This window comes from Heloderma suspectum, chromosome 1 (assembly GCF_057233095.1).
Source record: "Heloderma suspectum isolate Gila_16-S chromosome 1, 16-S_ref, whole genome shotgun sequence".
Classification (NCBI taxonomy): Eukaryota; Metazoa; Chordata; class Lepidosauria; order Squamata; family Helodermatidae; genus Heloderma; species Heloderma suspectum.
The window spans coordinates 143,209,178-143,231,817 of record NC_139458.1 but is presented as its reverse complement, the minus strand read 5'-3'; the positions used below and the strand labels follow the sequence as shown (position 1 = coordinate 143,231,817).

Sequence of the window (22,640 nt, the reverse complement as noted above, 5' to 3'; positions counted from 1 at the left end):
GGCCCCCTCTATACCCCGGCCGCCCTTTATTATAAAAACGATAATAATAAACAGAACGCCCCTCCTCGGCTGCCGTAGCTGGTTGCTCGGAGAGACGCCGGGCGACTTCCGCGTCTTGTTTCCATAGCAACGCCGGCGTTTCGCGTTCTTCGGCTGCTTTGATCGTCCTCCTCCCCGTGCTAGGATCGCCCTTTCTTCCGCTGCAGAGACGGTGAAGATTAGGTAGGAGTGCCCAGAGAGTTTATGGGGCCTGGGGCAGATATGATATTGGGGGCCCTCCGAGGACTCATCCAAGGGTGTGTGGGGCCCAAGGGCCAACGGCACGCGCAGGAGTTGCCCCAGTCACATGACCCCATTCTTCCATCCCTCTCTCTCTCCCCCCCACCTCCCCGTCCTCCACACTCCCGCCGCCTTCATAGTTTACCCAGGACTTACCTAAAGCCTCCTGCAGGATACTCCTCCTGCTGACCTTAATGGTACACTGCTGACAGTATATACCAGCCTTCCCAACACTAGCTGGAGGATGCTGGGAGTTGTAGTCCTTCACAACTGGAGGGCACCAGGTTGGGGAAGGCTGGTGTATACAGACTTCGGTAGTCCATCCTGTCCTGCAGAGGAGTTCAGAACCAGTGGATGCCATGGGGAACCCAGGCTGTGGAAAGATTGATGGAGAACATCTATGAGCAGCAGCTGGAAAAACATCCATCCATGCATTCCCCTTTCTGGTGGCCCCTATACAGTTTGGGAAGGAACTAGGATGTTCTACAATTTTCTGGCTAGCTAACATGTTATTTGGTTCTCCCAGGTGCCAAGATGCTCACTCACATGCACAGATACTCAGCCAGCTCAGACCCCCTTCAGAGACTCTGTCATGGTGGTACCAAGCAGGTGAGTAACTTTTGTGGCTCAGAAGGTAAGAGAGTTCTCATTGCCCTCATGTTTGAAATCTTGAATAATTTAATTTCTACTGACATTGACTTAGCTATTCCAGTATACTTGGTGGAAAAAACACTGGCATGAGCATAATTTCTCCTGTTAATTCTCCTGTTAATTCTCTGCATAGCTTGTCCTCCAGATGCTCAACTGGACTGCAACTTGGTCTTGCTTATTTTGTCAGAAGCTGATGGTGTCTATGCAGAAGTCTTCAGATTCCAGTGTGAAGAAAACCAAGAAGAGTATTTTCTGGGGTATTGAAGTAGCTGAGACTCTCAACTGGCAAGGATGGTGTCTGGGAAAAGAATTCACCAAACACCTGATTTTGAGAAATGTGTGTCTGAAAACCCAGAAGTTGAGATTCCGGTACGTAGGGCATGTCAAAGGCAGAAGGAGCTGTCATGTTGCTAACCCACAGTTTTTTCTACCGGGGCAGCAGCCGGTATTGATGCTCATTTGACCCTTCTGATTCAACCCAATTACGTTTGGTAAAACACTGCTGAATACAAGATGTTTTTCACTTGAAATTGTGTAGCTATTTCAAATTACACAAATGTATACATATAGTATGGGGGTATTGCTCAGACCAAATCATACCATTTGAATATTGTGCAGCCTGACCCTATGCATATTTGTTGTTGTTGTTTATTTGTTCAGTCGCTTCCGACTCTTCGTGACTTCATGGACCAGCCCACGCCAGAGCTTTCTGTCAGCCGTCGCCACCCCCAAGGTCGAGCCCGTCACCTCCAGAATATCATCCATCCATCTTGCCCTTGGTCGGCCCCTCTTCCATTTGCCTTCCACTTTCCCTAGCATCAGCATCTTCTCCAGGGTATCCTGTCTCCTCGTTATGTGGCCAAAGTACTTCAGTTTTCCCTTTAATATCCTTCCCTCAAGTGAGCAGTCTGGCTTTATTTCCTGGAGTATGGACTGGTTTGATCTTCTTGCAGACCAAGGCACTCTCAGAATTTTCCTCCAGCACCACAGTTCAAAAGCATCTATCTTCCTTTGCTCAGCCTTCCTTATGGTCCAGCTCTCGCAGCCATAGGTTACTATGGGGAATACCATTGCTTTCACTATGCGGACCTTTGTTGTCAGTGTGATGTCTCTGCTCTTCACTATTTTATCAAGATTTGTCATTTCTCTCCTCCCAAGAAGTAAACGTCTTCTGATTTCCTGGCTGCAGTCAGCGTCTGCAGTAATCTTTGCACCTAGAAAGACAAAGTCTGTCACTGCCTCCACGTTTTCTCCCTCTATTTGCCAGTTATCAATCAAGCTGGTTGCCTTGATCTTGGTTTTTTTGAGGTTTAACTGCAACCCAGCTTTTGCACTTTCTTCTTTCACCTTCGTCATGAGGTTCCTCAGCTCCTCCTCGCTTTCAGCCATCAAAGTGGTATCATCTGCATATCGGAGATTGTTAATGTTTCTTCCAGCGATTTTAACTCCAGCCTTGGCTTCATCAAGCCCAGCACGTCGCATGATGTGTTCTGCGTACAGGTTGAATAGGTAGGGTGAGAGTATACAACCCTGCCATACTCCTTTTCCGATCTTAAACCAGTGCATTGATCCGTGGTCTATTCTTACCGTTGCTACTTGGTCGTTATACAGATTCCTCAGGAGGCAGACAAGATGACTTGGTATCCCCATCCCACCAAGAACTTGCCACAATTTGTTATGATCCACACAGTCAAAGGCTTTAGAATAGTCAATAAAACAGAAATAGATGTTTTTCTGAAACTCCCTGGCTTTCTCCATTATCCAGCAGATATTGGCAATTTGGTCTCTAGTTCCTCTGCCTTTTCTAAACCGAGCTTGTACCTCTGGCAATTCTCGTTCCATGAATTGCTGGAGTCTCCCTTGCAAGATCTTGAGCATTACCTTACTGGCATGTGAAATAAGTGCCACTGTTCAATAGTTTGAACATTCTTGGTGCTTCCCTTTTTTGGTATGGGGATATAAGTTGATTTTTTCCAATCTGTTGGCCATTCTTGTGTTTTCCAAATTTGCTGGCGTATGGCTTGCATCACCTTGACAGCATCATCTTGCAAGATTTTAAACAGTTCAGCTGGGATACCGTCATCTCCTTCTGCCTTGTTATTAGCAATGCTTCTTAAGGCCCATTCAACCTCACTCTTCAGGATGTCTGGCTCTAGCTCACTGACCACACCGTCAAATCTATCGCCGATATTATTATCCCTCCTATATAGATCTTCCGTATATTCTTGCCACCTTTTCTTGATCTCTTCTGCTTCTGTTAGGTCCTTGCCATCTTTGTTTTTGATCATACCCATTTTTGCCTGGAATTTACCTCCGATGTTTCTAATTTTCTGGAAGAGGTCTCTTGTCCTTCCTATTCTATTATCTTCTTCCGCTTCTGCGCATTGCTTGTTTAAAAATAATTCCTTATCTCTTCTGGCTAACCTCTGGAATTTTGCATTTAATTGGGCATATCTCCCCCTATCACTGTTGCCTTTTGCTTTCCTTCTTTCTTGGGCTGCTTCCAGTGTCTCAGCAGACAGCCATCTATGCATATTTACTCAGGAGTAATTTCCAGTGGTTTCAATGGGACTTCTCCCCAGTAAATGTGGATAGGAATACCACCTTATATTTTTTAAAAATCTTCTCTGAAAACAAGTCTGGCAACTACAGGGATGTGGAATCTCCAGTTTGTAGGCCTAATCTGGCCACATCTGGCCTGTGGAGACTCCTTGGGTTCTTCTAAGCCTCTCCCCTGGAGGAATCCCTGTGGTTATCTCCAGTCTCAGGTTCTACATCCAGCACTTCCAGTGTGGAGGTAGAGTGGCACAGAAAGGAATCCCCACTGTTACCTCCCATATGAGATTGGAGATAATAGCAAGGATGTGGGCAGGCGATTGGGGACTCGGCTGGTTCTGGGATGAGCAGCTGCTCTTCCCAGTGCTGGCTGAGTGGCTTCATGCAGTGCACATAGGGATGATGTGCACTGTGTGGAGCCAGGAACTCAGCTGGTGTTGGGAGGAGCACTGGCTCTTCATGGTGCACTGAGAAAGGCAAACTGGTGGGGGTGGTGGGAGACACCCACTGACATCATCCAGGCCACATTGGGCCTGGTAGGGGTGCATTTTGGCCCACCACCACAATATAGTTCTGTACTCCTGTCCTAACAGATTGCTTGGAACTTTGGAGTTTTTGTATGCTTTGTTAAGTTATTAACATGCTTATTGTACTGTGCGCCTTTTCAGCTATGCAGCATATCATCATTTCAGCATTTTTATTAATATTATCTTCCTAGCATTATTTTTAGGTTTTTAAGATCTTTCTGACATTTGAGAGTGGAAAATATGTTACTATTGGTTTGTTTCGTACATCTTATAGTCTCCTAGCGTCACTTCTATTTTTAATCTCCATGTTCTCTTTGTTCTGATTTGTTTCAGACCTCCTACTACACGTTTCTTCATCACCATTTTCCCACAGCCAATTATTTTGAGTCCCGGGATGTCCTTAACTCTGCCCATCATCTTCCGCCCTTTAGAGAAGGTAAATCAGGGATCTGCTTACCTCTCTTCCAAATCCACCAGTATAATTGTGTATTACAGCAGCATTCCCTCTGTTTGCTTCTCTAACTTGTCAGAAAAGGAAAGAGAGGATGGGGATTGAACTGACTAGCTTGTGTTGGAATTCAGATGATGTGATGCTCCCTTTGGGACTTGTGGCCCCCTGCTGCTTCCCAAAATGTATTTTTGGTTTGTTGTCACAAATGCATGGATTTCCTTTCACCATAACTAGAAGGAATGCAAATCTGGGAAAAACAGGGAAGAGCCTCCTGGGTACAGTCAAAATACTGATATATTGGCAATAGTGCAATACCATATGTCCTTAACATTTATAAAATTGTTAATGTCATCTTCCATCTGCGCAAACCTCCCTAGAAAAGTAACATAATAAAATTATTCAGCAAAACTATACAATCTAGCAGTTAATGAACTATGGGTGAAATTCATTCCTGGGCTTAATGTACTGTGCTGGTAATAACTTTTAAAGCTCTAAATGACCTGGGACCATTTTTTCTTAAGGACAGTCTTCACCCACATGAATCTGTCCAAGTCTTAAGATGGATCCAGGAGCCCTGTTCTTTGGCCCATTAGCTAAGATCTACTAGAACAGTACCAGGGACAGGGTCTTCTTGCTGCTGACATCACAGCTGTAGAGTTCTCTCCCCCAGGAAGTCTGACAGGCTCCCTGACTTTCTGGTTTTAGATGGCGTTTGAAGATTATTTTTAATCATGGAAAGTGTTTTATGACTATGTCTGCTATTGTTAGTGTCTTCTACTAATTTGTAATGCCGCTGTATGCTTTTAATTTTTATGTGATGTTTATATTGTACTTTACTGTCATTACATAAGCCACTTTGGAAATTTTATTTGAAAAGGAGGGCAGAAATAATTTAAAGAAATAAAAGGATCTCATAATTGCTGGTACAGCTGCTCATGCTTAGTCAGTCCTCTACTTACCTCTCAGGATGCATAAATGCCCAACACCTGCTATGTGTAGGTAGACATGGCCTGCCTATTCTTTGAATTTGGCATGGGGGACAAGTTCAGCCTAATTATCCTCTTCTTGCTTCTCTCATTATGCAGAAGGAATATGAAGACAGCATCCTCTTTGAAAAGCCAGAGGGAGAGTTCTCTGTTGTGCTGCGTGCCATGCTACCACACCTTCATCTGCTTTTCCCAGAGAGCATCCAGATTCCTGCATGTGCTGTCTATGACAGCTCAGAGGCCTCCTTTACCATGTACAATGATGGGTGAGTGTGCTTGTCTGTAGCTTCAAAGCTGTTTACTTTCTGGATTTGGGGTAGAATCCATACAGTTGAATCATTTCTGCCAAGGATACCACCAAAGGTTGCCATCATGTCTTCCCATATACTTCCTCTGAGACACATAAGTGCCTCTTAATTTCTCCAAAGGGCACCTGATCTGAATTGTGTAGGAAGTTGTGAATGAAGTATCAAGAACAGCAATTTTGAGAGCTATCAGTACCAGTAGTGGCAGATGAAAGCTAATGGAGCTTTCAGCTCAGCAGCAAATATCTCCATAGTATATTTGGGTCTTCAAACCCTCCTGCTATTTCAGTGTCTTTTGCTCATGTTTGTTTGTTTGTTTATTATATTTTTAATCCGTCCAATAACCAACATTGTCAGGGTGGATCATCTTGGCAAGAAGATACCATGGAAGACAGCTCAGAGAGCAAATCTAGTCCATAAGATAGTGTCGCCTAATGGCTAAGAGACTGAAAATCCTCTGATCAAACTTTGCTATTGCCATGAATGGTATAGGTGACATTAGGCGGGTTAGTCACTCTCAACCTCAGACGACAACTGCAAAATGGGCATAATATTGATTATCTCAAAGGTTGTTTCAACAATTAACTGAGATAATCTACGAGCAGGATTGAACGCTAAGTACTATATAAAGGCTAACTTATTAAGTATCACTCCATCAAAATTAGGTCCTTAGAGAAATAGTTGAGATGGCTAGCTAATACGGGGATGTTCCGTTCTAGTTTTTTCTAGGCATCTTTCTAATAGCCATAGCCACATCTGGACTTTGAAATACTGAAAGATCCCCAGTGCTGTAAAATAGATTGTTGCAGGATCACATAGCTTGCCCTTACTGCTCTGGCTGCTGAGATCAAGGTGAGCAGTGCTTCTTGCTTCAAGTCATGAACAGATGTATGGAAGAACTTTCTGTGTATTTTGCATTATCCACTTGGCAAGAAACATGATGATATACCATGTACCATCTCCTGCACTTCTGATTTTAGATATTACAAGAGACAGGGTGCATCACCTTTCCACATGCTTTTCTGATACTTTGAGAAAAGCTGTGTTGCTATGATGAGGTGCCTTTGGTTTACAGAGTGTTTTTCTTCTAGGGATCTACTGACATGTTTTAGCTGGGAGGCGCCAGACCCTTTCTGCCTCGTTCCTTCCCGTGGCATGTTGGATCCAGGCAAAGAGTGTACAATGAAGGTGATCTTTCGACCTGAAGTTGCTCTGGTACATGACATACCAGCAATATGCAGTTTTGGAGACACTTCAGAACAGAAGGCAATCAGACTGAAAGCTGTTGGTGAGGACGTTTAGGCTCTAAAAGCAAACAAGGGCACACAACATAGGCCATAACATTAAGTTTTATGAGTAGCCTGTTTTCTTGCCTATGAGTTCATCTACAGTACTTTTATCCTATGAGCTAAAGAAGGCATGTAGTGTGTGATCCTGTCCTGTTTTGCAGAGGTGCTTAGCTCCCAGAGGTTCCTGATTGTTAGGAACGTATCTAATTAGAACCTAGTATTGAACCTGTTTCTCTGTCTCTTGAATCCCATGCAATTTACCTGATCTTGCTATATATTCCTATTCTCTGTGCACCTGCCTAAAATTATGCCTAGTGACTTCTAGAAATCACTGTAGTGCCTGCTGAACTTTTGGATGCCTTAAGCTATCTATTCAAGGATCATAATTATTAGGAATTAATGTTCTTTTTCTGAACATCCCCGATTAATTGTATTGGTATTCCTAGCTCCGAAAGGCCTTATGAAACAGACACTACAGCTCCCATGTACTTCTGGAGGCAATCTCCATCTTGCACAAAGATGACATCTCTCTCAATAAATATTGCTTCATTTCATTTTTATAGGAAGTTTGATGCCTTTCATTTCACTTTCTTTTAATCTTGATCGTTACTGATTTAGAAGGTTTCACGGGTGGAGATATGTTCAGAAGACAGGTTGCCATTCCCAGAATGATTTTGCTACAACCTGGTCTATCTAAAGCAAGATGAGTTTGGAACTTTGGCATAGTGATAGACATGCAGGAATCCACATGCTTTCAGAGTAGGAAGACCCCATGCTTGCCTATTAAAATTAACCTTTATTTTCTGCAGCTAAATATCCCCACCTGCTGGTGAATGTGCCAGAAGACTCATGCAAAGATGTTGGGCTTAGAAAATTTCGGGATGTACTCTGCTTTGGCAACGTGGCTGTTGGCAGCACTGTGGAAAAACACGTGGAGATCTACAATGTGTCTGTGGTGAAGGAAGCTTATGCTTGAGTTTGAAGAAGAGATTATCCTCATGACCTGGATGTGTGCTTACATGTCCAAGATTTCATGTTCAAGTTCTGCTTTGTCAGTGCATATGGCATGCCTATAGTTGCCATGTTCATATTTGCCAATATATTTGCTATATCTGACAAATGCAGAGAAAGTGTTTCTCTCCTTGATGAGAGGTATGTAACCCTGTCTGTCTCCTGGCAGGTCAGTGCTCCCTTCAGGATTGATAGAACAAAGGAGCCAGTGCTTCGTGATCGCGTCTTTTCCTGTGACGTTGCCCAAGCCACTGTTTTGGCTCGTGGGACATTAGTCATCCCCTTGCGGTTCAGCCCACACACTGTGGGTGTGAAGAGTGTTGACTACTTCACTGTTGTGCCTTTTGGGAACAGCACACATTCTGTGCTGAAGGTGACAGGATCATGTAAAGGTACAAGACCATGAGAGCCCTTTTGCTTCTCCATGCTGCATCAAAGAATATGTTCTGGTATTTCACTCCTGATCCCAACAGATTTTAGGGCTGCAGAACCTTACTGGATATTGGACTGTAGCCATGGCATGTTCAAAAGGTTGTGTCTGAAGTGCTTGTACTACATTCTCCTCCCAGAGTTGTGAGCTGATTAGGTCTTTGAAGGAGTCTTTGTAGATGAGGGATGCAGAACCTCAGACTTGGGCGTCAGATCTGACCCTTTTGGAATCCCAGTCCAGCCCTCCTTCCCCTGGCCCTACCCCCTTTCCTCCAGCCATCAAGCATTTGTGGTTTCCTGGCTTTTGTGCAGTTTCCTCCTCATTTTTAAAGGCTAAAATGCCTCTCCTAAGGCATAGTTACTGGCAGTAGGACAGGGGTGGGCAACTAATGGCTCTCCAGCTGTTTTGCCATACAACTCCCATCATCTCTCACCTTGGCTACGCTCTCTAGGGTTGATGGAGTTGTAGGCCAAAAATCTGGAGGGCCACAAGTTGCCCATCCCTGCAGTAAATGTTTTAAGCTACAATAGACTGGTATTTTTAGTCCTGCACCTTTTGCCTTTGGTTCACCCTTTTTTGCCTTCAGGCCACCCACCACTGGAATCCAGACCCTGAAAGCTTCTCAAAAATTGAATTTGGCTCTTGGGTTGAAAGAGGTTCTGCACCCCTGTTGGAGATAGTTACAGCCAGAGACTGATTGGTTTGGATCCCTATTCTTGTCTGTTCTTGTGATTTTCAACCCTTAACTGGTGGTTTCCTATGGACTATTTTCTGTGATCTATGGCACAGAAGTTATTTCTGCTGTTGCCTGCTAGATAGAAATGTATAGTATCTCGCTCTTCCAGCAGCACACAGAACCCCACCCTCCAGGCACAGAGAGATTGGTTCCAGTGGGATGGGGGTGCTCCGTGTATCTCCATGCCACTGTGTGAATGAGAATGCCCCTGTAAATGTTTGGGAACACTAGGAGATATCCCTGCAGATAAGTGATCAGGCTCCGAGAGCAACCTTATAGTCCCTGGGAGAGCATCCCAGGGAACATAGGGTTGTTCGGAGTCCCCCTCCTGAGGCTGTAGACGCAGCTAACACCTTGGAAGGGAGACTTTTAAGTTTTAATCCCCTGCCCCATTGCAGCTGCCACGGAAAGTACTGTGCCAGTTGTTTCCCAAGGTTGCAAATGCAGCCTTGGAGGGAGAGAAAAGGGGGTGTTCCAGTGGGTGGGGAGGGTTGAGGAGAGGCCAGGATACAAGAAGTCCTATGGCTTCTCCAGCCCCAGCCCACCCCCTGCCAGCACGGCCTCTCTACAAAGGCTCAAAAGCCCATCTAGAAGAAAAACATTTAAAAGGAGGATGGAGAGGCAAAAATCTCCTCTGTTGCTCCTCCCATCCTGCCTGCATCAGCCTGGCAGAGCATTGGATACTTGGAAGCCTCTAAGATTGGAGGCATCTTTCTAAGGGGAGTGCAGTCCATAAGATCATTTTTATAGCATCAAATATAACAACTGAGCCTCAGAGTAAAAAAAAAGATTGGGAGTTGTTGGTATACAAAAAGCTTTTCTCAGTGTTAGCAGGAGCAGTTCAAAAATCAACCTTGTTTGTCATTCTAGGTCCTGAGGTTTCATTTCAGCATCCCTTTGTCTACTTCAGCTGCATTAACCTTGGGGAGTATTTAATTCAGCCTTTAGAGATCACCAACAACTCTGAGGTCCCAGCCTACTATCAATTTGACATTGACGGCAAACAGAGTGTCTTTTCCTTTGACCGCCCTTGTGGGATCTTGGGTGGAATGTCCACTATGACACTGAAAGTGACCTTCCAGCCCAGCCACCCAATAATTTGCCACCGGCGTGTGGTTTGCCTTGTCCATCATCAGGTAAGATGGTTAGGATGTCTCTTCAGTTGAAATAGGCCTCATGGTTCTGCACTCACCAGTCAAGCAGATGATGGTTGATTACCATTTCATTGAGAGAACTTGTCCCTTTTTACTGGTTGTTATGCTTTATCAGGCAATTCTGCTTATATGGAAATGTTACTGCTGTCTTAGACGAATATCTCCTTTTTCACATCTTGGATAATATTTCATGAACTTGACCAGAACACTGGTTTTGATTTAGGCCCCGAGCTCCATAACCTCTGCAGGTTGTGCCCTGACCTGTTGCATCTTCTCCCACCACCCCACTAGCTCTTTTCTCCCTCGTGAGCAGAGATTTTGATTTTAATTGATTACCCTGTGCTGAATTGTGAGGATGAGAGAAGCTGGTCCCCAGCAAATTTTAGAATGCAGGGAAGGACAGGGCATCTACCCAAGGCAATTTCCTGCACTTCCTTTTCAGAGTGGTAGCACAAAACCAAGAACATAAGAAGTGCCCTTAGAAAAGTTATGTTTCTTTCCCTAGGGACAGCCTGGACTCAAAGCAAAAGTCATTACCCAGAATGCACAACAGTGCTGAACCTCTAATAATCTCTCTTGGCTGTGTAGACCAAAGCAAGCTAGGTTGTTTGCACCATGGGGGCTGGAAGTGCTGGAACAGAGAGCATTTATCTGCTTAATGAAATGTATTTATGATTTTATGTATTAAATATATATATATATATATATATATATATCCCATCAATTTCAAAAAAGAGCTCAGACAGCTTACAATGATTAAAAACTATATACAACATATAGATGCACAGTACATAAAATAGTAATCATGGAAAACAGCAACTAACATAAGAAGCTTAGAAGCAGCAATCAAAAAGGACGTGTGGATATACACAATCAATATGGCACAGTGTCTAGAGCAGGAGTTCACAACCCATCCACTCCACTCATCCTGCCCAGCTAATCAGCTGAGCTGCAGGAAAAGATTGCAGAAAAGAGGACTGAAGAAGAAAGGAGGCTTTCTTCAATGGTAAGTAGGGAAACTTCATTCGTATCTCTGATCAGTGATCGGAGAGAAGAAGAGTTTAAATACCTTTACATTTTAGAACTGAGCTGTGATTTGTATGTCTGAAAACTGTTGCACTGGGCCTTATTTCTGAGAAGACGTGCATGGAGTTGAGCTGTGCTTTGCATGCTTGGTGTAAAAATGTCCAAATTGGTAAGAATTACATTTGTGTATGTGTGTGCCTGAATGCACATGCATATGCACCCACCAGCCCCCCAGCATACTTGAGATGGGGCCCAAAGGGTTGTGCACCTCTGGTCTAGAGTGTTGGGTTGGACATGGGAAACCCTGATTCATATCCCAGCAGAGCCATGGAGCTCAGTTGGATGGCCTTGGACAAGTCATGCCTTAGTCTGTGTTTTACCTCTCAGGGTTGTTGTGAGATAAAAATGCTTATCTCAACTCCTTGGAGAAGGATTGGGATACAAAGAAGTGCATAAATGCCTCTACCTGTGTGTAATCGTTCTCATTATAGTGAAGGCCAGCTCTTGAAAGCATGTCATTGGGAAGGTAACTGGAGAATGAGAATGCATGAAAAGTGGGGAGACTTTTAAATCTTACCATAGCCACCTGGAAGCTGCTTTTCTGTGAGTGGCTCTCACACAGATAGGGCCATTGTTAAAATGACCCAAACATGTGAGCAGAGCCTTTTAAGTAAGCCTTATGGAATCAATACCTTCAAGTCTTATGAGGAACTGATTCTGTGGTCTGGTTCTATGTGATTTGTCCCTGCCCATATGGTTGGATCACATAAAGGCTCCGTAGTTGTGCGAAAGCTGCTAATGGAAAAAGTGGGTCCCATGTAGGTACGGTAATGTTTAAAGGGCCCCTGATGCAACGTGTTAATGAGGGAGAGCTGCAGAGCTGTGATCCTGAAAAAGAATACAGGCAAAGCAAGCTGGTTTTTTTCTCATGTTTCTGATTGCTCTCAGGACCCATTATTCCTAGATTTGGTTGGGACCTGCCACACAGAAACAACGAGCCCAGTCATTTTGAAATTGAAAGACCTTACCATGTACAGGACACACATGGCCAGAGGACTGACATTTTTCCCCCCAGATATCTTGGGGACCATGCTGAAGGAGGGCAAGCTGTTGGTGGATGAAAATGGAGCTCTGACACTCCCGCCAGAGGTAAAGGATATTTGTTACAAGGGGCAACTGCTATTTCTGTTCCATTTTCCCCTGGGTATGGATGCTCACCACGAGAAACAGTGATGTCTTGGTGTCCGTGCTGTTTTCGCAACTGTGTAATACTTATCTATAATCACAGTTTCTAGGATGTGGGTGCTTAGGATGTACTATGAGTATAAGATGCTGACTTCAAGGTCAAAGCTGCTCAGTATTCTTAGGCTTTAGACCTACCTTTCATCCTTCCTGGGACACCATGTTTGTGAAATTGGGAGGCTATTTAGAACTGGAATGGGAGGGCTGACATCTTTTTATCATTCCCCAATTCTGGTGATGTTAAAAGAGCCTATGAGGGCAAAAAGAACTCCCACAGAATCTGAATGGCTCATCTCTAGTGAGTTGTCTTCAGTGTTTGTCTTTTGTTTAGGCAGAGATCCATCTTCTTTTTTTAGGTCCTGGAGGACAAGCCCCCTGAGGAGTACCCTGTCATTGAGCCCATGATTGAATATTTCCATGATGGTGTAAGCTGCGACTTCACTGTATTTCCTCCCCATGTCAGCCTTAGCGTCAAGGAGTTTGATTTTGGTTGCTGCGCAAGTCTTCAAGCGATAGAACCACTTCCTCTCTGTGTGGCCAATCACACAAAGGGAAAGATCACTGTTATATGGACGAACAAGCCAGATAGTCCTTTCCAGGTGATCCCTGAGAGTTGCGACATTCCACCTCTGAAGACTATGGCTTTCCGCATCACCTTCCAGCCTCCTCAGCTCAATTCCCTATATGCAGCAGAACTGGAGGGCTTTGCCTTCTACAAGGTGGGTAGAACTCAGTTGTCAAAGGCAGTGACGTTTATGGCATGGACATTCCAGCCTTAGGCATCCTGGGTTTGTAATAATTTTCCCTGGTCTTGACCCGAAAAAGATTCACTCATCATCACTGCTGCCCATCAAAGAGGTCTCACCTGACCCTATTTTTTGTCACGGGCAGGTGCTGCGACACTACAATAACATTGAGGAGCCCATCACTATATGCCCATCCTGGAGCCTGACCATCCGCTTGCGCGGACACACTTTTCAACCTGGGCGGCAGCACTTCATCCCGCAGTACACCTTGGACTGCCACAAGGTGAGAGAGATACACCTTCATCCCCTGGGGGGGAATGTTTGTCATTACTTTCTGTGCAAAGTGCTTCACGGTCTTTATTTAGTTTGCTCAGAACCCTGAGAGGTGAGTTTCTGTTGTTTCACTTTCAGAGAGAGCAGGCCAGTTTGGCAAAGTTATGCTTTGCCAAAGACATCCAGTAGTGTCAGGCTGGCAGTGTCTGATTTGGAGTTGATAAGGACATCCAGTTAGTGCAGGACCTGGGTCTACTAAACTGAAGGCCTGAACTTTGTCCACTGGGCCTCATTAGCTTTCTTTCCACTTCTGCACACTTACAAGTCTAGCCAACAACTTGGGGTGCTTCCAGATGAGGCCTTTATTGTGCCATCGCCCCGCCTCATTCACAGGATTTTGCGAGGGTTCCGAATGGCAACATCTTCCCCTTGCAGCCCTCCTTTGTTTTCCCACTTCTTCTGGCTTTTTTCCTTACCGCAGTAAATCCATTAACAAAGAAAAGATGAAATAGCTGCACAATGCCTTCTGTTTGGTAGTGCTAGGAGCCCTCTGTCTGGAAGCATCCTTGCAATGAAGCAGGAGTTGGAGTGTGTTTCTTGCTCTCTTCCCTCTCCTCAGCTACTTAAGAGGAAATCCTCATTCTTCCTTGACAACTGCCAATCAGGGCTTCTGAATTAGCATTTCCTGGCTGATGCCTTAACCAACTCAGTGACAGCAGAGGTCAGCAAAGGCCCATCTCTAATGGATAATATTTACCATTTCTGTAGTACTGTTAATGCATATATCACTGTGCAGTCTCTGTCTTTATTGTGGGAATAAAGTGGGCCAGGTTTATTATTGTTGCCATTATAAAGATGGGGGATGGAGGAAATCTTTCCTTTTTTAGAGATCCGGGAAAAGCCGCCCCTCCCCCCCCCCAGCCCCCAGCCCCCAGCCCCCAGCCCCCAGCAAGAACTTGTCCAAGCCTTGGTTTTTGAACAAAACTGTTCCTACTTTATCTTTACACATCCTAACAGGATTAAAGACCTGTATCATTTGAATGGTGAGTCTGCTGTGGAAGTTCACTCACTGTGTTTTGGTCAGACCCCCCCCCCCCCATTTCAGCTCAACGGAAACCCATTCTACCAATATGCAGTTGAAGGGTTTGTGCAGTATGCTGACTGGCTGGCCTTTATGTCAACCATGAAGTCACTTCCCCTTTCTTGGAGCAGTTTATGAAGTGCAAAAAAAGGTGTTTAAAGTGTTAAAACCCCTTTTAGCAAATCAAGTGCTGATCAAAACTCAAACTGGACAGCCTGCCTGAAGAGAAGAGGTGATCGGAGTTTGATCTGGAGGCTGTATGTATTTCTTTTCAGAAGGTGGTGGGAAACTGAGCTTATGCCGCAACAGGATAACCTGTAGAGAGCCGGTGTGGTGTACGGGTTAGTGTTGGAGTGGCACTCGGGAGACCCGTGTTCTAGTCTCCTCTCGGCCATGAAGCTCACTGGGTGACTCTGGGCCAGACATTTACTCTCAGCCTAACCTACTTCACAAGATTGTTGTGGGGATAAAATGGAAAGGGGGAGGACCATGTAAGCTGCCTTGGGTTCCTTGCAAGAGGAAAAAAGGTGGGATATAAATGTAGTAATAATAGTAACAACAGCAACAACCTACGCACACTCCTCTTTGCAAGTACATCTATATATAGCCTTAAGTTAGCCCCTGAATCACTCACTCCCCCTGCAGCAAAGACTTCAGTGCTATATCAGTGACTTCTACATAGCAAAAGTCTTCAGTGCTGTATCAATGAGTAGCAGTACATGCTTAGGATTTGTATTTTGTGGCTCTGCTCCAGTCTGTAAAAGAGAACATGGAGGCAATTCAGCACATGGAGCTGATCTTGCAAGGTGAGCCGGCTTTTCTGCATTTGATGTGGTCTTTGTTGCTTTTCTTATGTCACTAGATTAGAAGTTACAACCCTTACCAACCATATCTTCAAGGTACAGAGGCTAAGAAAAAAGCAAATGCAGGTGGGCTATTCCTCCAACCAAAACTGCTTCCTGTCTCCTAGGAGTTCCCTCCAGTCTGCCAGAATGTCACTACATACCGCAGCATGCTGCTCTGCAATGTGGGCACCACTGCCATAAGCTTCAAGATGAACCGGGAGAAGTGCCCTTCTGTCCTGGTCAAGCCAAGCTGTGGGTATATTGCACCTGGGGCCCATCAGATCTTTCTCCTCTCAACCTGCCCAGTGGAAACATCCATACAGCTTCACACCTTGTCTTTGCATCTCAACTTCTCGCCCTCATTCACCCAGGTAGGAGCAGGAATATGTATATTCTCCCTTCCATTGTCTGCCTTCATCAAACAGCCTTGCCCCCTTCCATTGTCTGCACCGTTTTATGACTTCTGTTTAAAAAGTTATTTATTTTGTTAAAATAAGTACACCCCTTCTGTACCACATTAATGTGGGAGCACTCTTCTAGCCTTTTTAAAAATGTGGCAAGCACTAGCAATTTGGGCCACTGCTTCTACCAACAGCAACACTCTATTTCATGAACTTTTTTTTTCTTTAGTTCTTTGATGTGCTAGAAAGCACATCTACCCTATTTCTAAAATGGGGCCAACAGCAGTGCAGTTTCCATATATTACATTTCTGCTGGATATTGCACTATTGTCTTGTGGGAGCATCATGTGATGGCTGAGATGTGTTTGAGGTTCCCCTTTTTTTATTGTTAAATTTCTAGTCTGCACAGCACCTGCAAAACAGGTCCCAAGACAAGTCGTAACCCTTGAAAATACAATTGAAAGCCAGACAAATCAGTTTAGAGTGAGCAGAATTAAATGAATAAAACAATCCATTAAAATAGACAAATTAAACAGACAGCTGAGACACTGTAAGATAAACTAGATAAACCAAGAGGAAATGGACAGCTGATATGCTGTACCATGCCATCAGCTGATTTCTGCACTGTCATGGCGCTGTAGGCTGCACAGCAAAGAGGGTAGGGCTGTGACCTGCATAGTAAGAGGGACGGAGGGGAGCAAACCAGCTAGTGTAGCCCCTTATTTGCCCTTCCCTTCCTCATTGCTGCCACCAAATGAACATTCTTAGTTTTCTTGGCTTCATCCACTAAAATATCCCTATATCCTCTGTAACTTTGGTATTTTTACTGACCAGGCTAAATCTCTGCATAGGGTAGAGTGGGAAGGCAGTTAACTGTGGGCTAAAAATGAAGGTATCAGATCAAGGTTAAACCATTAAAAAATAATTTTTACTAAAAATTTTGAAAAGCAGCAGTTAAACACTTTCTGGGGAGGAAAACAGAATTTAATACAGTTTTAACAGTTAGCCATAAGAGCAATTAGACCACGATAACCAAATGGAAAAACCACAGCCACTTAAACCTCATCTTGCCTGTTTCCCTACTTAAGCCAAGTTCTAGTAATAAATCCTTTCAGCTTCACGTAGTCTTTTGGCAATTAAGCTTATTCTGTCCCTGGAGTTTGGGCGCTCTGCAGCACTTGTCTTTTGTCGAACTCTCCCAGCCTGCTTGTCACGTTCAGCTTCACTTAAATACACTATTCGAATTCCCCCTCTCAACCTCTTAGCCAATAAGAAACACAGTAGACTTTTGTAACTAGGTTTCTGGTTCCCATAATACCTAGGTTTCTTTTCTCTCTTAATCTTCGGTTTCCTGGGCTAATCATGGTACCTCCTATGACCTTTTGAACCCCCTTGACAAGAGCAGCCTCTAAACTCCAAATAATAATCCAATGGGTTGGATCCAGACTTAGTCACACTTCGAGTAGACCCACTGAAATCAATAGGACTTAAGTTAGTCATGAGTTAAGTCCACATCTAACCCAATATCTAAATGGAAAGCAACCATTTTATAACTAACACAAAATAGCTGAACAATTTCATTCCTTCACATGTATAAAAGTGCTCAAGAAAGAAAATTTCCTTTCCTCTCCTCCCCATTCTGCTAAGAATTTTGCACAGCTTCTCGGGGTTTGCTGTGAATTATCATGAAGGAAAGAAGAGGATACACCAGCAGTCCAATAATTAGATGAAATATTTTGTGTGGCCGCTTAGTTCTTCTTGTATATCTCAACTATGGATTTGATGTAAGAAAACTGAGGCTGTCCTAGCAAGGAATACCTCAAAAGGCAAAACAAACTGCCAATGGCTGGAAGGCAGGTGGGTGGCAGTGTTGGTGACACTTGTACTCACATTCTACAAGATGATCACAATAGCTGCACTGTAGGGAAGAATGTTTTCTGCAACACAAGATACTGTGTTTTCAGTATACTGAGAACATGATATTCTCACAAAAGAAATGCTACCTTAGGGAAGAAACCTAGATCCTCACTAACACATTAAAAACTGTGCATTTATTGAGTGGAAGATTGGTTTGTGCATGGAAAGGCCTTCCATCAGTCCAAGCCCATGCACGCTTTTGGTTTGCATTACGATTGAAAATAGTTGAGTTTGTTTAATGGCACTCCTAGAACTTCACAAATTAAACGTTTATTTTGGAAATGTTGCCCTGGACCTTCTTCTTGTATTGTCCCAGTTCTTTCCAGGCCTCTCTATGTCAGCCTAGGACCCAGCTCAACTTTCCTGTGGAAGCACTGTGGTTTTCAACTTTGGCTAAAGATTCCTGCTGATGTTTGCTTCCTTAGGAGATCTCCCTTCAGAGTAGTGCTGAGCCCCTGGTCCTACTCTTAGAAAGTGATGGCAGCCTGTATTTCAAACCTACGTGTGTGGGCACCTCCTCTTCACGCACTTTCACCATTAAGAACTGCACACGGTTATCCATGCTCTTCAGATGGAAAATCCAGCAGTCAGACAAAAAGCTCCTGTCTGTCCAGCCTGCTGAAGGGATTATACTGCCCAATGAAGCTTTGGTGAGTAAAGCAATTACATGGAAATATAGCAGTCCTCCTTGAGCCAAGGATGCTTCCAACTCCACTGAAAAATGCCTTGCTGAGTATTTGCACTCAGCTGTGCATGTTTCTGGATGTGGAAGTGTGTAAAATGCCAGCAGTGAGAGAGGAAGGTGGGTTCTTCCAGAGGTTCCCTTGTATCTCTGACAACCCGCTCTACTGGATTCTCCATCCCAGACAGGCAAAGTGCTCTGGGTCGCCCTCAGCCTCCTCTCCTGCATATAATTTCAGGCTCAAATATGGACCTTCACTCCTGGTGAGCAGACCAAATATCTTCTGCGGAGTTGGGTGACAGTGTGGAGAGACCAAGAGATACTTGAAGACAAGACTCCAAAGAGCGTTCATTATGTCCTGCGAGTTATTGGGCAGGGATCATTTGGCACCGTAACGGTAAGTGACTACATCCAGGGCAGGAGAAATAAGCATGGCCATGTTAGAGGAGCGGGGAAGCCCACTCCAGTTTAAACATACCCTCATGAACACCCTAGCATCTATGGAGGCATGGACTATAGGAAGTGCATATCCCTCCCAACTGGTAGTGTTACAAATTCTCCACCTGCTGGCTATGCTGGGTTGAATATTAGCTCTAATGCAAACACTGGTCTCTCCCTGTGATGTTCTACTCTTCCCTCAGGGTCTTTAATACCAGAACTGATTTGTATGGAGTATCTAGTCTATGTCCCTTAATGGACCTGATCTGTCTCTGTTGTGTTTGGGCTGCAGGCACAAGAGGAGCAGGTAGATGTTGGTAACGTCCTGGTTGGCAGCACACAGTCATGTCAACTGATATTATTGAACAATGGGGCCTGCTCCTTAAAATATGATCTCAGTGTGGAGCAGATGATCACTGGACCATGTGACCCTGAGGAAGTTGCCAATGACCCCTTAGGTATTTAATGGAAGCGCAGATTGTTTGTGATTTGCAGCTACCTGGAGTTTCCTTTCTGTGCTCACGCTATTTCTCTCCCTCTCTCTCCCCTACAGGAATAGAACTTGACCACTACAAAGGGACCATTCCTGCTCGGGGAAAGATCTTTTTGCAAGCGACTCTTAGACCAGCTCGCCAGTTGCATTACACCTGGACAGTCAGTTATGCCATTTCCACTCCCAAAGGTGAGAGACCAGGGGAATTGGCAGGCACTAATGTAGCCCTCACAACCAAGCTTATTTGGTGGGGGTGGGGGGAGAACCCACACCCTTTGCTTCACTGAACCTGACAAAAATCTGTGCAGCATAATGTTGGGTGAAGAAGTAATGGAAGGTAATAATTTGGCTTCAGTTGACCTTTTTACCTAGCACCCCACCTAAAGTTCATCTCCAGCTATGCTATTATAAAGACGGTTGCATTTCTTTTTACATCAACTCTCTGCCTACCCAGGAACCCATGTGTTTCACCCAAGGCAAGTGGCAGATCTGAGTTACAACCAGCCTTTATGTTCTCAGAAATGTGGGTCAGCCATTACTTCTTTGTCCCACAATGCTAGGTATAATTTGATGCCTGCAACACCTAATTCATTCAATCTGCAATCTTCATTTTGAGACTTGGTCTAAACTGCAGACTCTATGGCCACAACGTATGGCCTAGTTCTGGGACTTTTTGTTCTTCCCCCATCCCCAGTTTTTTTGTTTGTCTTGTTTTCTACCACCTACTGTAGCCTGATGAAGAGTTCTGGAGAACTCTTGTGGCGTTTCGGTTGATCCTAATGAAGGTGTTGCCCAACCGGGGATTTTGGATTTTGGGGCTCATCCAAAGTGACAGCAAGGGCAGCAGTGCTTTCCTCCATAGCCCTTCTTGTCACTTAAGGGGCATCCAGCAAGAGCCAGTGTGTGCCCATGACACTCGCAGAATAACATTCCAGCAGCAGTCCTAGCATCAATGAATTCATTATCGGTGGTAAGAATCATATGAACATATGAAGCTGTTTTATAATGAGTTATACCACTGCTCCATCTAGCTCAGTACTGTCTCCACTGGTCTTGAGAGAAGGCTTGTGGACTGCAAATGAAGGAGGAGACATTGATTGCACTGTAACATTATTGTCTGACAAGGGCCAAAGTTCTGTTTATGATATCATAGCTGTAAGTCTGTTGTGGTGACTGTTTTGTGTCTCCCCATGCAAGCCCCAAATCGCCTTGGGGAAAAGCAGTCGGTTTGCTGTGTGAGAGCAACAGGCATCTACCCATCCATCTGTGTCACTGATGCCTGTGGGACAGGCAGTGCCCGAGGCATCAGCAAGCTGCATCTCTGGCGGCTGTTCTCTTTGGAGACTCTGAACCAGTATCTGGAGCGAGATCCAACACCGCAGGAGCTCACTTTCAGGGTGCCTACCAGGCACAGGTAAGAATCTTTGCTCCTCTTCCCAGGCCGTGAGCCTCTAGTTCCTCCGCTCTTCCCATTCAGACCCAGGAATACTCGAGATTTCTTCACAGTCTGAAAGACAACTTCCTTCCCTTTCCTTCTTTGGCAAACAAAAAACACCAGGAAATATGGTGGGCACATGAGCCAGACTCTGAGGGTTTGCAGCCCCACTAGGGAACCCTTCCTCAGGGCTTTTTTCTCACATCCCACTTCTCTTTAACATATGCAGCACACAACGAATCCCCCCAGTTTATACTCCTGTCATGCTGGATTTCAACTTTGGTGCAGCTCCTGTTGGAAGTGAGCCCTCTGTGGTTGTGCTGATGCTACAAAACAATGGGGTGATACCTGTGAACTGGTGAGTAAACTCCACTTGCTGGCCCTAACCAGGGAGTAGTTCCAGTAGCCATCTGGATCTGGCTAGAGTCAGAGACAGAATACTGACCTGACTTGAATGGCCTATTGGACTCATCCATTTGTTCAGGGCTGGGCAACTGTGGGCTGCATGCAACCCTCTGAGGCCACGTGTGCAGCTCACTATGGGTGCTGTATGCCATCATTGCCCCTCCCCCAAATTCCCACCCCACACCAGCCACTACCACCGGGGAAGAGTGTGCGGGGGGATGATTTTCCCTGCTACTCTCTTCCCCAACCTGATCAGGCTCCCAATGGTGCTTGGGGAAAGGGTGCTCAAGGTCGCTGGAGTGAGGTGAGGTTAAAGCCTCCCTGCCCTGCTCCTAGCGATCTGTATGAGAATGTGAAAGGGGGGAAGAGATAAAGTGCTGTGTGATGTATATGCATATGTGTGGCCCCTGGCCTGGCACTGCATTAGCTTAGCTTTGGAGTGCAGGCCAATATTAAGGGATATCAGCTGAGCTGGGTGTATGTTTTTGTGGGAACAAGTGTTCTAATGTTAGGACTGTGAAATTGGATCATGGTCAGGGCTATGTGTATGCCACAATTCTTCAGGAGCACAGTAAAAGCACAGAATGTAGTATTGAGCATGTAATTCGGTCTCTTTTGAATGATAAATACAAGTTTCTAGCCCATATGGCTGTGAAAATGCTTGGAAGTGCATGGGCAGTGCCTACGGAATTCTCAGAAGCTAAGGGGAGGGCGGAGCAAGATTTCCAGTGTTCAGGGATGTGGCTTTAGTAGTCTATATGGCTTCTTGCCTCTCCCTTCAACTAGCAAAACCAGAACAAATTGTGCAAAATAGTAAACATTGCAGAATCATGCCAAATAAGAGTAGTCATGCACATTTGCTCAACTTGAGTAATTTATATAGGTTGCAGAATCTAGCTTTTCTTGGATGCAGAAGTTCAATTTTTTTTTAGCACTGAGTACATACAGCCCTGCTCAGGTTGAGGAGCTTTATCAGAGTGACCGTAAGACAATCTACTCTCCTGGCTTTTGGATGTTGATTAACTTTGCTTTCTGATGGTAAGGTTCCTCTGTCTTGTCTTGGCATTGACTGCTTTCTAGGGCCTTTCTGTATCCTTCTGACCAGAAGATTGACATGGAAAACTGGGCGGAAAGTGCTGAGTTTGACCCCAGTGAGCTGCATCAGATGCGGATCCAAGATAATCAGCTTTTTACCATCGCTCCCAAGGCAGGAAAGCTTCTTCCAGGGCAAGAGCAAACTATACAGCTATCCCACAGGTACCCACAAATCATGTTTTTTTC

General features: G+C 44.8%; 1 protein-coding gene across 1 annotated transcript in view; it reads left to right on the top strand.

Moving 5' to 3' along the window:
- Positions 1 to 1,221: 1,221 nt before the first annotated feature.
- The window catches only part of CFAP65 (cilia and flagella associated protein 65), a 39,528-nt gene continuing 18,109 nt past the window's right edge, over positions 1,222 to 22,640 (top strand). Inside the window, exons 1-18 of the mRNA XM_084859955.1 lie at positions 1,222 to 1,299; positions 4,288 to 4,449; positions 5,550 to 5,716; positions 6,847 to 7,043; positions 7,854 to 7,999; positions 8,225 to 8,447; positions 10,092 to 10,357; positions 12,350 to 12,550; positions 13,000 to 13,362; positions 13,535 to 13,672; positions 15,714 to 15,959; positions 18,332 to 18,556; positions 18,827 to 18,985; positions 19,319 to 19,484; positions 19,580 to 19,708; positions 20,717 to 20,933; positions 21,184 to 21,312; positions 22,440 to 22,616. Of these exons, the coding sequence (XP_084716081.1) occupies positions 1,222 to 1,299; positions 4,288 to 4,449; positions 5,550 to 5,716; positions 6,847 to 7,043; positions 7,854 to 7,999; positions 8,225 to 8,447; positions 10,092 to 10,357; positions 12,350 to 12,550; positions 13,000 to 13,362; positions 13,535 to 13,672; positions 15,714 to 15,959; positions 18,332 to 18,556; positions 18,827 to 18,985; positions 19,319 to 19,484; positions 19,580 to 19,708; positions 20,717 to 20,933; positions 21,184 to 21,312; positions 22,440 to 22,616 (3,389 nt within the window). The remainder of the gene's footprint in view (positions 1,300 to 4,287; positions 4,450 to 5,549; positions 5,717 to 6,846; positions 7,044 to 7,853; positions 8,000 to 8,224; positions 8,448 to 10,091; positions 10,358 to 12,349; positions 12,551 to 12,999; positions 13,363 to 13,534; positions 13,673 to 15,713; positions 15,960 to 18,331; positions 18,557 to 18,826; positions 18,986 to 19,318; positions 19,485 to 19,579; positions 19,709 to 20,716; positions 20,934 to 21,183; positions 21,313 to 22,439; positions 22,617 to 22,640) is intronic.